We start from the raw sequence: 16,024 nt of genomic DNA, 5'->3' as shown, positions 1-16,024 counted from the left end.
ATGCAGTATCGGCTCAGGCTTCAGGATATGGCTCCAAAAGTGTTTTCCTTGACATTTTATATTGGAACGCAGAATATTGCACACATTTATGTTTGTATCTCAATCTTTTATTCCGTCTTTTTGGATACCGTTGAAAGGAGAATGGGATTCTGAAGTTAATCTTTGTGAATTATCACATTATCGGCTCAAATGTGAAGCTGTCTGTCATGGTGTTAAACGTGTGGAGGGTTTTGCAATGTGGAAACTGAGGTAGAGCCTCTTGCATCCGTTCAGTATATTTGTAGTTTTTGCATTTGTTTATTATTGCCTTAATAATGTGGATCAATCTGTGTACATGACCTGTAGAATATATACGCTGAATACCACACAACACAAATATACATTATACCGCGAAGTACCTGTAGTTGTGAATGATGCACGTTGTGGTTTTGTCATCTCCAGTTGTGTGGTGCTTTTCTGCCTTCTGTCCTGGCTGGAGGCGGCCAGCAGGGGGCGCTAGTTGCCACTACGCCTCCTTATCCTACTCGCAAACAAATCCCTGAAGATAGAACCACGTGTGGTGTGCGCACGCGCAGTGCATGTTATTGTTGCAGCCGGTTTCTGTTGTGGTAAGAAAACACACAAACACTGTTTATTCCTTTTTGCTACAATCAAGAGATTAAGTTGCAAAGCGAGCAAGGTTATCAATGACATTTATAATGAACTAAACTGTGTTAAGACGGATATATACATTTTATTGTAAATCTATACTTTACTACAGCCACTTTATGTCCCTCTGGCTTAATTTGGCACATAGATTTAGTGCAATACGTGTTTTAGATGATCAGGAAACGGTGCATGTTTTATCTTGCTGTTGTGTTGAAGTGCAATCAATTCTAAAAGCCTGCTTTTCCAGGTGAGCCTCTCAGATGGAGTCAGTGTGTGAGCAGCTTCGTGGAGCTCATGATGATGGTGACGAGGAGGAGGAGGAGGAGGAGGAGGGTGGTAGAGCCATGCTGTGGTCCCTCCAGGAGGCGCTGGAGAGGCAGACCCTGCAGATAGGAGCGTCGGCCTGCGGGGCCACTGCCGTGGTGGACGTGCTGAGGGCCCTCGGCGTGGACGTGGCCCCCGAGGAGGCCGACCGCTGTGTGCAAACTCGCCTGAGGAGGACCGAGTCCCCGCTGCCCGACTACCTGCTGTCCCGGAGCGAAGCAGGTAAATGTCCCGGATGATACACTGCTGCCAAAACTGCACCCGAGGGCCTCACTTAGAAAAGATCATGTCCTCACCTGTGTGAGGTTAAACCTGCATGAACACGTTCAGCAAGAGGAGTTCAAATGTTTATATTGTGGCTCCATTTTGCTGTTTTCTGAGAACCTCAAACTAAATTTAAACTGAAAGTAAATTGTGACGAGCAACAAAACGTCATGATGATTTCTCAATAACCAGCATGTTCTCATCTGAATCTCTAATAATATGTAAAAACTTTATATAGAACTTGGAAAAAAGTTAATGATTGTGCATGAATCACCTTTAAACATCTTGGTCCTGATGCAGTTAATTATCAAATCGCTTCATTTAGCAGGTAAGAACATTATAATGCTGCTTTTATTGTTTCACTACACTGGCAGATATTAAGCGATAAACACTCTAACTCCCTACAGGTTCCCCCGTGACGCATCAGGTAATAAATTATGAATACATAAAGATTGACCCTGTACTGACGCATATTTTAACCGGGCTCCACGGGCAGTCATATTTCAGGGTTCACAGATACCGGTGGTGACCTCCACCTGCAGCAGCCGAACGAGGCTGCGTCACCACTTGAACCCGTGATCGCTGCTTCCTTCCTGCCACAGCCTGACAGCTGGCTGCACTGCCAAGTGGGCCATTTCAAATACGACCCTCTTGAATGAGACAATGGGTTTATTTCCCCTCGGAGGAGAGAAGCTCTAATTAACTTTTCCAGCGCCACAGTTTTTACACTGGACATTTCTGGTGTGTAACTCAAGCCCTGTGTTTTCCTTTCAGGTGCGACTCACGCTCAGCTTATCGCAGGAGCAGAGGAGGCCAGTAAAGGCGAGGTGATGGGTCGCTTCTTCCACCTTCACCCTCGCCGCCGGGTGAAGCTGATCCCTTGGCTCGCCCGCTGGATCCGAAGGGGTGCTGTTCCAGTGGCCACCATGAACATGCAGCTGTCTGTGCCCGCGGGGGAGGAGGTGCCCGACGCCTGGCACCACCAGCTCATATTCGGGGTCGCACCCAACGCCGTGTTCATGACGAATCCTTTAGATGTAGGTGAGTAACGGGAAGGAAGCGACTCTTGTCCACCTGGCGTTGGTGCGTTCTCATCCATCCCGGTGTGACATCTTTCTTCCAGTAAGCGAGGACGAGGTGCACCAGCGACTCTGCAGTGAATCGGTGCTGCTGATTCGTCGAGAAGACGTCCTGCAGCGGTTAAAGCCTGATTCCTGTATGTCAGGTTTCTCAGAGAGCCAGTCTGACCCGCGATGGAAAGACCTGGATGTTGAGGGTAAATCATTAATGAATGATTACAGTTTTGCAAAGCGTTTTTTGGGCTTGTAAAAACATTCCCCTTATTTGTCTCCCTCTTTTCTTCCGATTAGGTCAGGTGAGACAGCTGGTCAGAGAAGAGGAGCAGGAGCGCCCCCTGTTGACGCACATCACGATCCCTGCAGCGTACAGCTCGGGCGTCACGCTCTTCGCCCGGCGACAGTCTGGAGTCGGACAAGAACTCCTGAGCGCCCCTGAACTCCCTCTGTTGTGACCTCACCGGCACACGTGGACTCGAGACTTGAAACCTTACAAGCTTTTTAATGTGATATGAGAAATAAAACTGATACTGTGACATTTTGTGGAGCAGAAACTGACGAGTAAGTCATTTCACCATCATCCATGTACATTTTCATCACTGTTATCTTTTTATTAAGGTGTAGAAACCTCTCGAGTTGCGTTAAGTTTCCAGGATAAAATCTTTTATCTGATCCGTTTAGAAATCGCATCCATCATTTCTCACAACAGCGATTCTGTGTAATTCAGAGTTATTGCAAAAATATCTAGTATCTGATTCACGTTGTTTATCTGCAGCTCATTGTTGTTGCTGCTTATCTCGGCCAAGCCACACTTCATAAAGATATTTTTAATCTCGGTAGCTTAAAAAAGCACAATGGTGAAAATAAAACGATAAAGAGCCAAGCATCATCACTTGTTTTCTTGTTTTTTCTAGATGCATTTGAGAATCAGCTGCTATTAGACAAAGGTTAAAGGGATACATAATCGGATTAGGATTAAACACGCTTGAATGTTGTCAGTACAAGTGATAAAGAAGCACCGGTGGAAAATAAGATTTACTCGAGCTTTGTAGTTAAGTGCAGTGTTGAGTTAACTGCACTTGACCTGAGTGTTCACATTTTATGCTCCAATAAATACTTTTTTATTTCAGAGTGAAATATTGTAATATTTTACTCCACTGCAATTAATTTACTGCTATAGTTGCACTTTTTAGAATAAGATTAAAAACATCAGGAGCTTTAAAATACAACAGACTAGCCAATGTAACTGTGTATTCCTACATATAGGATGTATATATTTTGCCCTTGACATAATGTTGTGATACAATCATTTCCCAAATTTGGATCTATAAAGAACATTTATCTATCTTATCTTATAAATAAGGAAAATAAAGTGTAGAGGTTATTTAGGAAACCACAAGAACAAAAGGTTACATGGCTGTTATATAAAAATGAAACTATATAAACAATAATGAGTAAGTATTATTTTTATTAAGACCTGATCTATATGAATTCTTGTTGGTGTCAGTACTGCATTGAGGGAGTGAAAGATTTTGATGCCGATACTTAAAAAAAAGTAGCAATGACTCCAAAGATGTGCTTATCAAACAATTTAAACATAGATGCATTGTATTTTTATTCTGTAAAGTAAGTTTTCATATCAGCATCAACGTCATATTGCTGATAAATCTGTCGGGGTGACATTTTTTACATTGTAGTTTTGGTCAAATATCCGAGTACCACCTCTGCAAATAGCATCCTTATGTATTTATAAATTATTTAACACATTTATATGATGCTTAAAAAGTCTGTACTTATGCAAAGTTTATTTACACAAGGTAAATAAGTGGGCTCCTTTATTGTCTGCAAAACAGGATTTTTGTCACTTTTGTTGACACATAATTTTTGAAAAGAAATGTGTAAAATATATATGAAAAATAGGCAGAACATGTTATTTACACGGACTTTAATTGGAGGAAAGTTACATGATCATGTCTGTTTGTTTTTAGGGAAAACGGGGGAATGCTGCTTCTGAGGCAACACCCGATTGACTCCAACTCCCATGATCCTCTCTGTCGGTGCAGCCAGAGGAGGAAGACGAAGAAGAAGAAGAATCTCTCCCAAGAAACCTCTCCGCGGCAAAATAAAGGTGAGAAACCGAAAATCAACTTTAATCAGCAACTTATTTGACACTTTAACGACACTTTGCACTTGTTGCGTAACTTTACGTTGCGATTCTCGAATCGTTTACGACGCACATCACTGAGATATTGAATCCACGTGGTGTGTGTGGCGTGTGTGTTGTGTGTGTGCGTGGGTGCGTGGGTGTGTGTTTGGCGTAGCGTCTGTGTGTGGGACAGTGTCAGTCCCCCGGCTGCGAGCAGAGCACACACACTCCTGTCACTGTTGTCCTGAACTGGGCTACGGCTATTTCCTGCTTTCACGTACAGTCAACGCGCACAGGTGAGTGTCCATGTTCATGTGTTCGCTTGTTTCAGTCGCACAGTGTTTTACAGTCACTTGATTTGCTTGCAGTGGAAACGCATTGACTTTAGTGGGAAATGATCTGGGCTAATGAAAGAGGTTGCATCAGGCATTAGACCCAGCCGGTTGTGTTCTATTGCAGAACAGTGCATGCAGTTTACAAGCACGTGCATCCACATTATCAACCATACTTTCTTTATGTAGATACCTTTCAAACAAATTGTGAGTTAACCAAAGAAAAGTCAGTTCACTCATCAATATGTTAATTTCATCCTCAGTGCAGGACAGTGATATGCAGCATGGTGGGAAAATAACATGTCAAAAGTACTTTAAAGTCATTTTAAAGACATCAATAATGATAAATTGTGCAACACTTTTATATAAATGTGTAGTTTTCTTCCAGGGCTCCTTCAGACTCATGTGCTCTCTGACACGTGAGTCACATGACTGACGTGATTTCAATCAAAAGCGGTGATTTTGGCTAATTGTGGATCGTGTGCGACCACTGTGCAACACTCAGCCCTTTGTGCTCTTATCTGATCCCGGCTCGTCCTCACAGGGATCTATCAGAACCATGTGACACTCGGAACCCTTCATTTATTTTTTTTTACTTTAGAGTAAACCTCGCAATTGCACAACAAGTCACAGGTTTCAGGTCAACACAGATTGGGAGGGTTTGAACTCTGACCCTGTTTGAGTTGCAGGGGGTTTAAAGCGCACTCGAAGATGTAATACGTTTTTTTAAAACCACATTAAGGGGTAAAATTAAGTTTTGGAAATGCAGAACAGCACGTGAGCCTGATCCAAGTGATGAGATTACATTGATTCCAAACGTGTGTCATGAGGAACACTGTGAATTCACACTGTGTGCCGGTGCATATCATGTTTTACTTTTAAAATAAAAGAACCGTTTTTATTTCTTGTGTTAAATCCTCTCAAATATAATCAATTATTAAATGACAAACATTGTCGCTGCCTGCAATAACCACGGCTAAATGAGAAAAGGCGTCCGCAAGTAATAAATGAAATATCGTCTTTGCAGAAAATTGATTTAAGAGGCTCAGAGGAACCAAGCTGCCGAGGCTCCGGCGGATGGTTTACTGTATCTCCACCTGATAATGGTTTTGTTTTTCCATGCAAATGAGCCGGCCGTGTTCAGCCCCTCAGTGCTCGGTGACCACGCCATTTAATTGTTGACTTGTGTTCTTGTTCCAGTTGATTGGATCCTTGTTAGTCGGGCGTTACAAGATAATATAAGACCCCGGGCCTCGGTAAAGGTCAGCGCTTCCCTCGCAGCTCGGCAAACTCCTTTTCGTTATAGGTCAGGCCTTGCATGCAATTAAATGGCTGCTTTGCGAAAACGCTTGGAGGCGGAGGAGAAGCGCCGGCAGGAAATCACCATGTAGGCGTGCTCGGTTTTAAGCCTAATGCCACACGCTGGGGATCTCTTCATTTCTCACCCAGGTGCCATGGCAGAGCGGGTGCTGTTGGTTGGCAGCGGAGGACGGGAGCACGCACTGGCCTGGAAGCTGGCCCAGTCGCCACAGATCCAGCAGGTCCTGGTGGCCCCGGGTAACGCCGGCACCGCCAACTGTGGGAAGATCAGCAACTCCGGTAAATACAAACACTCGGAGAGACCGGCAAATTCCACATTGTGATAAGCATCATGTGTTTGTGCTTCAGCTCTTAATCCTGAAGCGGTGGTGGTAATAGTTATAAAAATAAAGATCAAACTCTTGCTTCCTGTGATTTCCCTCCACGCAGAGGTATCGGTGAGCAACCACTCCATCTTGGCTCAGTTCTGCAAGGATCATCATGTGGGGCTGGTGGTGGTCGGGCCTGAGGTGCCGCTGGCTGCAGGTAAGAGAAGTCCGTGGATATTATATTGTCTCCTGTGTCTCGTGTCCGTCTGGCCACCTTTAACCCATTGAAACCTGAGGGAGCGGACAGAATCGCCCACGTTGACACAAACTTCCATTTCCCAGCCTTTCAAGCAGATAGATAGATGAAGTAAAAACATTTGCTCACCTAGACTTTTGGCTTTCATTGCTCAACTTTGAAAAAAACTATTCATAACCAATAAAGACGGCTAACTCACAGAGAACCCCTCCTGCTTCCTCGTCTTCAAACGCGTCACAAACTGACCGAGCCTTGCTCAGCGGCAGAGCAGGAACATTGTTTGAGTCTGAAAACATTTACAAATGTCACATCGGGATTTAATTAAGCTAACGTCTCTTTCAGGTATCGTCGATGACCTGACGGCAGCCGGGGTGCCGTGTTTCGGCCCCTCTGGAAAAGCCGCTCAGTTGGAAGCCAGCAAGAGCTTCTCCAAGGCGTTCATGGAGCGACACGGCATCCCCACGGCCCGCTACGGCTCCTTCACCGACCCCCAGGAGGCCTGCAACTACATCCGCACGTCAGTACAGCAGACCAGTGTATCTGTGCCCACGTCCCGAGTCCAGAGACGTATAAATAGACATGTGTCCTTTGTGTTAAATGCAAACTATCAGACAGTTTTTACTTCCTGCAGGAAGCTCGTTTCAGAGCCATTAACCACACGGGAAATTGTGTTCTGATAGAAAAAGGAAATGTTGACAGAATTTGTTTTATTCTCAAAGTTAATGATCTCAGAAGTGATGGCTGTTTTTCGTAGCGCCCTTGAAGAAGAGACAGAGTTGTAACTTTTCACTGAAACTCATCTCCTTGGTCATATAAACCATCTTGGGCAGATAACAGCTGCCACGCTCTGCCAGCTTCCTCCACACGCGTCCACAACGGTGTGCTCTGCAGATGCTAAACGGTCCACAGAAGACATTTGGGGTTTTATATCGGCAATACAGCATCTGCTCCAGATGTGTTTCCCCTGGAAGTGATTCCTTCTTCACGTTACTGAGCTGCTCTCGTTGTTTTCCGTCTCAAGTGCCGACTTTCCTGCGCTGGTGGTGAAGGCCAGCGGCCTGGCAGCCGGGAAGGGAGTCATCGTGGCCAGAGACCAGGAGGAGGCCTGTCAGGCTGTGATGGACATCATGAAGGTACCCGACTCCGACAGACAATATGTAGCTAAACCTCATACTGAAGTCTTAGAAATAATAATCTCATAAAGGCTATATTTACGACGAGTCGGTCGAATATTCACATTTGACTGCTGCCTTTTGAACAGCCCTGCTTGAACAGTGATGAATAGACTGGTCAGTGATAATTCCCTTGTATGTTTCTGTGCTTTTACTTTATTCAGAGTTGATAGTTTGTAGTTGGTAATGTACTTACTAATTCCACAAAAATCTGTATGTATATGCCTCTACTTCATTGTGATAATTCTTTTTTTAATTTGACCTTATCTGACTTGACCTAGACATTTGTAGAATCACAACTTCTTGGGCAATTTTACTACAAAGTAAAAGCACAAATTTTGATTTGTTGCTGCAGTGTTTTGTTCTGTGTGTTATCTTGAAAAGTTGTGAACTTGGGTCTGAAGATTGTGTTGTAAAAAGCTCGGCACTCAACATCCAGCACACGAAAGATAAAGTGTGCTGGAGCATTACCACAGGCCAACAGCACGACCCATACCAAACAGGCCGGTTTAGAGCAGACGCTTGTTTTATTGGAACAATGGATCAGAGCAGCATGTGAACGTTGTCTCTCTGACAGGACAAAGCCTTTGGAGCTGCAGGGGACACTGTGGTGGTGGAGGAGCTCCTGGAGGGAGAGGAAGTGTCTGTGAGTAAAAAACGATTAAACTGAAATTCACTTATTATTTACACCAGTTGGATCTGAAGGGGAAATTGACAGGAGGCTTCCCTGCTCCTTTAGTGTCTGTGTTTCAGCGACGGCTCCTCGGTGTCGCCGATGCCTCCAGCGCAGGACCACAAGCGGCTGCAGGACGGGGACCTGGGGCCAAACACCGGCGGCATGGGGGCCTACTGCCCCACCCCTCAGGTACCGTGCTGACATTTGACCACTTAACAGAACCAGAAGGACGGTGATGCTAATGTGAGGTGATCCGACTCCTGTGCAGGTGAGTCAGGAGCTGCTGCAGCAGATCAGAGAGACGGTCCTTCAGAGGACGGTGGACAAGATGAAGGAGGAGGGAGCTCCTTACGTGGGTGAGTGCTCGGTCCCTTGCATGTGTTGTTGTCTATGCAGCCGTGAGTTGATGGTTTCAGATGAATGACACACAGCCTCCATCTTGGATTGTGTTTCCAGGTGTGCTGTACGCGGGGCTGATGTTGACCAAGCAGGGCCCGAAGGTGCTCGAGTACAACTGTCGCTTCGGGGATCCAGAGTGTCAGGTACAAGTCGCCCCTAACCCATCGATGCACAAGAAACCTTACATTTGACTGTCAACTCATTAGATATGTATTTTTATTGAAGGTGCTGCTGCCCCTGCTGAAGAGCGACCTGTACGAAGTGATAATGAACACCATGAAAGGCACACTGGCTGCCAACCCCCCCGTGTGGCAGCAAGACAGCTCTGCTGTCACGGTTGTCATGGCCAGCCCCGGTTACCCTGGCTCCTACAAGAAAGGAGTCGAGATCACAGGTTTGCACGACACTGCAGCAGCAAAGCCTGTGTGGGCTGAATGTCAGGGTATAGTGAGATATGACAAATATTACACTATAGTAAGATGGAGTCAAAAAAGTGATAAAAGCCACATTTATCAGTTTTTAGATGCATGGCGTCTGACAACTGATAAACTCATGGAATATTAAAAAATAAAAAAAAATAACATCTCTAATCACTCTTGTCCTTCAGGCCTCTCCCAGGTTCAGGACAACGGGCTGCAGGTCTTCCACGCCGGTACCGCCCTGAAGGAAGGAGGCGTGGTCTCCAGCGGTGGGCGGGTCCTGACTGTCACGGCGGTCAGCTCCTCCCTGGAAGCGGCCTTGCGTTCCGCCAACCAGGGCGTGGCTGCCATCGGCTTCCCGGGTGCGGTTTACCGCCGCGACATCGGCCACCGGGCCATCGCTCACCTGAACCAATCCAGGTGTGTGTGAGTGTGGCGCACGCCAAAAACACACACTTCAACTGAAACACTCCCTTTTTTTTTATATTTTGTGTTTGTTATTCTCCATCTCCACACTGTAAATCCTATAGAACCGATTGAATAATAAACATCAGTGTACATGCACTTGTGTCCTAGTTTTTCTTTCTAATCACCACGTAAATAATTCTGTAAATTAGCTTATATCCTTTATTTTTTATCATTAATTTGTGTGTTATCCCCACAACCAGAAATTCCCCTTTGAGTTAAAAAAAAAAATGAGACCTATTTCAGATTTAGACCTGAAGCCAGTGGGGATAATAAAAACTGTGTCTCTGACAGAGGTCTGACCTATAAGGAGAGCGGAGTGGACATCGCTGCCGGTAACAAGCTGGTGGAGCTGATCAAACCTCTGGCTAAAGCTACGTCTCGCTCTGGTAACTTCAGTGTCCTGTTCAACAAAAAGACACTTAACACAGACAGAAGATGACTTCACACAGTAAAATCATTCATTACACATGGTACGAATGCAGTAATTGTGTAACTTGTGTTTTCCATCAGGGTGTAATGCAGAACTGGGAGGCTTCGCTGGTCTCTTCGACCTGAAGGCTGCAGGGTTCGTGGACCCCATCCTGGTGTCTGGGACGGACGGCGTGGGCACCAAGCTCAAGGTGGGACAGGAGTTTGATGTCTCCTCGCAGGCGCCACTGTCTTTTCTCGATATGTGACTGTCTCCGCTAAGAACTGGAACAAATGAGAATCTAATGAAAGTGCTGAAAAGCTCCGCTCGGTCCAAATTGGCTTTGGTAATTTCCAAACGGGCTATAACGAGTAACCATTGAAAATAGGATCCAGATTTGGCTGCGTGGTAATGGAGCAGCGGGGGAGACGAGCTTATCTGCAGACACATTCAAGGGCTTAGGCTCTGGCTTCTTAAAAAAGAGAAATACAAATTCATTTAAAGTGTGAAAGATCCAGGATTATTTTGTGGATGCTCGGAGCAGATTGATCTCATTGTTGGAGAGCCTGGAGATTAAATTACAATCCTTAGTGGGTTGGATTTCTCAAGGTGCCAAACTTCAAGAAAAGTGGTGATTTTTAAAAACAGTTTGTTTGTGGTTCTCCATCAGATTGCTCAGGCGTGCGGGCAGCATGGCGGCCTGGGTCAGGACCTGGTCGCCATGTGCGTGAACGATGTGCTCGCCCAGGGCGCCGAGCCGCTCTTTTTCCTCGACTACTTCTCCTGCGGCCGGCTGGACGTGGACGTGGCCGCCGCGGTGGTCGGCGGCGTCGCTAAGGCCTGCGAGATGGCGGGCTGCGCTTTGCTGGGTGAGACAAGTGACAGTGCAATGACTGAATGATGAATATTATCTATGCTTATGATGTCTGTTTGCAAAAATGTCCTTGTCCAGGGGGTGAGACGGCAGAGATGCCGGGCGTCTACGCTCCCGGCGAGTACGACCTGGCCGGGTTCTGCGTGGGAGCGGTGGAGCGCGGCGCCCTGCTGCCCAGACTGGGGGACATCGCCGAGGGGGACATGCTGCTGGGGGTGGCGTCCTCCGGCGTCCACAGCAACGGTTTCAGCCTGGTCCGCAAAGTCCTGGAGCGGGCCCGCCTCGGCTACAGCTCCCCCGCCCCGTTCTGCGGCCCTGGGCAGACCGTCGGTACGTTTGTGTTTCGTTTTCACCCCAGATGCAAACACTCGAGTCCCAACCCACACTTGAACCGTTCTGTCGCCTCCAGGTGAGGTGCTGCTCACACCGACCAAGATCTACAGTCGCCTGCTGCTGCCCGTCCTCCGCAGCGGCGCCGTGAAAGCCTACGCTCACATCACAGGGGGGGGGCTCCTGGAGAACATCCCTCGGGTGCTGCCCGAGGAGCTGGCGGTTGATTTAGGTACACGTCTCCTTCATCTGCATCCTAAGCATAAACAAGTGTTGACATCAACAGTGTGGAGAGCTGCATTAGCAGAGGAAAACAGGAAGAAAGAAAGTTTCCTGTATAAATGATTATAGTTGAAGGACCTTTGTTCAAGCGTAAACATGAATAAACTTTCCCTGAGGTCCCTCTCTGCTCCCTCTTTAATATCCCCCTGTTGTCTCTCTGTGTGATTCAGACGCCTCTCAATGGAACATCCCCCCCGTGTTCTCCTGGCTGCACAGGGAGGGCGGCCTGAGCGACGACGAGATGGCCCGCACCTTCAACTGCGGCCTGGGCGCCGTGCTGGTGGTGGCCCCGCTGGAGGCCCAGGGGGTCCTGCGGCAGCTGCAAGCCCACGAGGAGGCCTGGATAGTGGGCTCACTGGCTCACAAGCTGCCTGGTCAGCCACTGAAACCTGGAGTTCAATACTATCTGCATGGTTGAAAAATGACTAGTTTACAGACAGAGCTAATTAAATGAAATTCTCTACTAAAATTTTTTTTAATTAAACTGAAGCCACATTAAATTAATGTACACGTAATTAAGACACTGCATAAACTCGAAAAACTTTAAAAGTGAAGCATTGACATGAGTTAACTATATGATTGTGTTGTATTGTCTGTTAAATTAGTTGTAGTTCAGATAAAGTGCAATGCAGCAATATTACCTCCAATCATTTCGAAGAGCTCCAACTGTGTAAGTCTTACATTTGAGCAGCAGATGGCGCTGCACTCACTTCACCATTTACTTGGCTCTCAAACACTTGCCTTGTTGTACTTTAGAGTACAAGCAAACTATGAATCCTCCAAGAATCATGAAAAAGCAGAGGTTGGTGAAAATGGACGTTTTGTTGTGTGTGTTGATGTAGGGGCAGAATCTGTGGTGGTGCGTAACCTGGGCAACAGCCTGCTGAAGGCGGGGTCGGTCGCCGCCGGAGACTCGGGGGTCGAGCAGAATAACGGTTGTCACGGCAGCGACGGCACACCGCGCAAAAGGACGAGAGTCGCTGTTCTCATCTCTGGAACAGGTGTGTTCTTCATTCACATGGCAGTAAGAGTTGCAGCTGGACTCAACTCTGAGTGAAAGGAATCAAAGGATTTGATGAATGTGCTCTGTGGAGGGATTTAGTTCCCACTTGATATTTTCCTCACGATTTGTCTATAAAAAGTTTCCTCTGTGTCCCAGGCACCAACCTCCAGGCCCTGATCGAGCAGGCCAGGCGTCCGTCCAGCTCGGCAGAGATTGTGGTCGTCATCTCCAACAGGCCGGGCGTCCAGGGCCTGAAGAGGGCGTCGCTGGCTGGGATCCAGACACGAGTAACGCAGATATTCATGAGAATAATCAAAAAACCCAAGTTCAGTGATTAGATGAGGATATTAAGCGTTTGTGTCCGACCTTAAACAGGTGGTGGACCACAAAATGTACGGGAGCCGGGCGGAGTTTGACGGCACCATCGACCGCGTGCTGGAGGAGTTCCGGGTGGAGCTGGTGTGTCTCGCTGGGTTCATGAGGATCCTCACGGGCAACTTTGTCAAGAAATGGAACGGTGTGAAGATGGCATCAGGACGACAACGCTTTTCTTACATTTAATTCCGAAGTTGTGTTAAACAGCTTTGGTTTCTGTTGCAGGGAAACTGCTGAACATCCATCCATCCCTGCTGCCGTCATTCAAGGGCGTGAACGCCCAGAAGCAGGCGCTGCAGGCCGGGGTGCGGGTGACCGGCTGCACGGTTCACTTTGTGGCAGTAAGTGGGAAAAATATCATCTGAGAAGTTGTGTTTGTCTTTGAATTCGTTAAACAGCTGTTGTCTCGACAGGAGGAGGTGGACGCAGGCGCCATCATCGCGCAGGAGGCCGTGCCCGTGCTGAGCTGCGACACCGAGGAGGCTCTGTGCGACCGGATCCGGGAGGCCGAGCACCGCGCCTTCCCCGCCGCCCTGGAGCTGGTGGCCAGCGGCACCGTCACCCTCAGCGAGGACGGACACAGCGTGTGGAAGACGAGCCCCCAGAGTTAAAGACCCGACGTCAAACTCCACTTCATCCATTCCTGTCATTAACACGATTAAACAGCTTGCTTGTGTAAAACTAACACTTTATTAGACAAACAAGTGGGAAAGGAATAGAAGAGTTTACAGTATTAACTTTTTTTTTTTCCCTCCACTTCAAACTGTCCTTTGTTGAGATGAAAGTAGCATTTCAACTTCTAGTGTAAAGAAGCATCGTACTTGAAAATTAAAATGACATTCCAATATTATCTTTTTAGAAATGTTACAATTGTAATAATGCCTGCACTGGAATCAGCTTGTAGCGCTGTTGGTGTAATGAATTCTTGTCCGTCATTATTAAAATGTCTGTTACAGTGTCAAATACAGATGTCATGTCAGCATGTTTACAGCAGAAGCTCCTTCCACTCGGTCTGAATCTGGACAATTGTCCTGGTCACATCCAAGAGTCTCAATCCGTCCAGTGTCTTCTCTGACAGCTCAGAATTCCTCCTCTCACGTTTGTCTCCTGTGGAAGCGAAGCACTGACAGCCTCTCGTTCCCTGCTCTTGTGGACAAGCACGACTCTCCCTCCAAGCCCCGTGTCCCCAGGAAGCGGATGATGTCCTCTGTGGACAAAAGAGGGAGACGTGTCAAATCGTCTTCTTAGTCGTAATCAAAAATCGCGTCCGACGTTAAAAACTCACCTGGATCGTTCTCAGCGATGGTGATGAGGTAAAACAACCCTGTGGCGGACAGCAGCTCCGTCACCAGGGGGAGAAATCGGTCCGTTACTTCTCGTCCTCGCGTCCCACCCGCCCAGGCGGCCTCGATACCTCTGCTCCCCACCTGAGGAGGACACCAGAGAAAGCTTCCACTGTTAACAACGCTCCCCATCTTCCACCTGGAGAGAAGCTGCTGGCCTGAGGAGCATCACCTCCTCTGATGGCGTCACCACGTAGGGGGGGTTGAAGAGGAGGACGTCCACTTTGCCACTCAGCCGGGGCAGAAGACTCTCCACCTGGAAGAGAGGAGATCGTTTCAATACGCATTGTGGTTCATTTCAAATCCGTGCGTGTGCATGTGAAAGCCTCACCAGGTCTGTGATGACGGGTTGTAGTGAAACACTGTTGCAGGAGGCCGTCTTCTCTGTGCACTGGGCTGCTGCGGGATTCACATCAGTGCAACTGGGAGGGGGGAGACAAACACTGACGATCACACTGTGGTAATGCATGAGTGTATTTCACTGTAGATGGGATATTAGCTCACATGTGTAACGCTGAGGGTCCGACCACCGACGCCAGGAAGGCGGACACCGCTCCGGAGCCGCTGCCGACCTCCACACACACGGCCGGGCTGCAGACAGCGGAGAGACACGCACCCGGGGTGAGTGACGGGGCTCATTTCCGGTCGGGTTACAGCGGAACGTGAGTCTGACCTGATCGCCTGCAGCCGCCGCGCGTCTTTCTCCAGCGCGTCCATCAGAAGGAACGAGTCCTCCGCGGGCTCGTAGACATCCTGGAAGGGTCCCCGCCCGGCGTGGGAGTACACGGGAGTGGGGTAGCCGGCGCACATGTCTTCCATCCCGGCTGCAGCTTTGCTCGCGTTCCCGGCTCGCTCCACCATCCACTGCGTGAATAATTGCACGTAAATGTCAGCGGAAGTTTCGCACAGTGTTGTTGTTTAACGCTTACGTCAGTTTTGCGCACAAGACACCGCCAGAATTCTTCAAAAACGACGTAAGCTAATGTTGTGCTAGGCGCTTTCAGCTAACGTGTTGTCAATACACTTCCTCGTACGCACTACGTCACTGTGACGTAGATAACCCTCTTCTTCGCTGGTTTATTTTAGCAGCTGTTTCTATGTGGTTTTATGAATTAAAATGTGACCTAATCAGTGAAATAAAATTTAATGTGAAACCTGACTGTCTCCAAAATAACTAATTATTAAAGTAGTGATGACAAAAAAGATTGTAGGTTTGTTTACAGTTCATGTATAATGTATAATAGTCTTGTTAGGTTCAATAATATCTGCATGGTTGAAAAATAACTAGTTTACAGACAGAGCAAATTAAATGAAATTCTTATTTAAAAAAATGAAACTGAAGCCACATTAAATTAATGTACACGTAATCTATCTATCTATTAATACGCAGCAGAACTGTATGAACTCTAAAAACTTTAGAAGTGAAGCCTTGACATGAGTTAACAATATGATTGTGTTGTATTGTCTGTTAAATTAGTTGTAGTTTAGATAAATTAATGCAGCAATATTACCTCCAATCGTTTCATAGATCACAAATCATTTCGAAGAGCTCCAAATGTGTAAGTCATACATTTCAGCAGCAGATGGCGCTGCACGCACT

The 16,024-nt window shown here is 47.1% G+C and overlaps 3 protein-coding genes across 3 annotated transcripts; 2 read left to right on the top strand and 1 right to left on the bottom strand.

Moving 5' to 3' along the window:
- Nucleotides 1-777: 777 nt before the first annotated feature.
- Nucleotides 778-3,201, top strand: LOC128431052 (uncharacterized). The gene is made up of 4 exons (XM_053417265.1): nucleotides 778-1,194; nucleotides 2,011-2,277; nucleotides 2,360-2,512; nucleotides 2,607-3,201. The coding sequence occupies exons 1-4, from the start codon at nucleotides 909-911 to the stop codon at nucleotides 2,765-2,767; spliced, it is 867 nt and encodes a 288-aa protein (XP_053273240.1). The 5' UTR covers nucleotides 778-908; the 3' UTR covers nucleotides 2,768-3,201.
- Nucleotides 3,202-4,207: 1,006 nt separating this feature from the next.
- gart (phosphoribosylglycinamide formyltransferase) lies at nucleotides 4,208-14,044 on the top strand. Its single transcript, XM_053417360.1, has 23 exons — nucleotides 4,208-4,440; nucleotides 4,634-4,754; nucleotides 6,240-6,389; nucleotides 6,540-6,635; nucleotides 7,017-7,191; nucleotides 7,696-7,807; nucleotides 8,424-8,492; nucleotides 8,586-8,711; nucleotides 8,791-8,878; nucleotides 8,979-9,064; nucleotides 9,147-9,315; nucleotides 9,529-9,760; nucleotides 10,100-10,194; nucleotides 10,319-10,428; nucleotides 10,888-11,086; nucleotides 11,170-11,421; nucleotides 11,501-11,653; nucleotides 11,874-12,077; nucleotides 12,546-12,704; nucleotides 12,863-12,993; nucleotides 13,082-13,223; nucleotides 13,307-13,422; nucleotides 13,495-14,044. The coding sequence occupies exons 1-23, from the start codon at nucleotides 4,354-4,356 to the stop codon at nucleotides 13,690-13,692; spliced, it is 3,270 nt and encodes a 1,089-aa protein (XP_053273335.1). The 5' UTR covers nucleotides 4,208-4,353; the 3' UTR covers nucleotides 13,693-14,044.
- n6amt1 (N-6 adenine-specific DNA methyltransferase 1) lies at nucleotides 13,753-15,479 on the bottom strand. Its single transcript, XM_053417361.1, has 6 exons — nucleotides 15,098-15,479; nucleotides 14,929-15,015; nucleotides 14,756-14,846; nucleotides 14,597-14,680; nucleotides 14,367-14,508; nucleotides 13,753-14,288 (listed from the first exon to the last, which is right to left on the bottom strand). Exons 1-6 carry the CDS (start codon nucleotides 15,283-15,285, stop codon nucleotides 14,176-14,178), a joined length of 705 nt encoding a protein of 234 aa, XP_053273336.1. The 5' UTR covers nucleotides 15,286-15,479; the 3' UTR covers nucleotides 13,753-14,175.
- Between the last annotated feature and the right edge of the window lie 545 nt (nucleotides 15,480-16,024).

This window comes from Pleuronectes platessa, chromosome 24, assembly GCF_947347685.1.
Source record: "Pleuronectes platessa chromosome 24, fPlePla1.1, whole genome shotgun sequence".
Lineage (NCBI taxonomy): Eukaryota > Metazoa > Chordata > Actinopteri > Pleuronectiformes > Pleuronectidae > Pleuronectes > Pleuronectes platessa.
The sequence above is the reverse complement of the archived record's forward strand: the minus strand, read 5'-3'. Positions and strand labels throughout refer to the sequence as shown.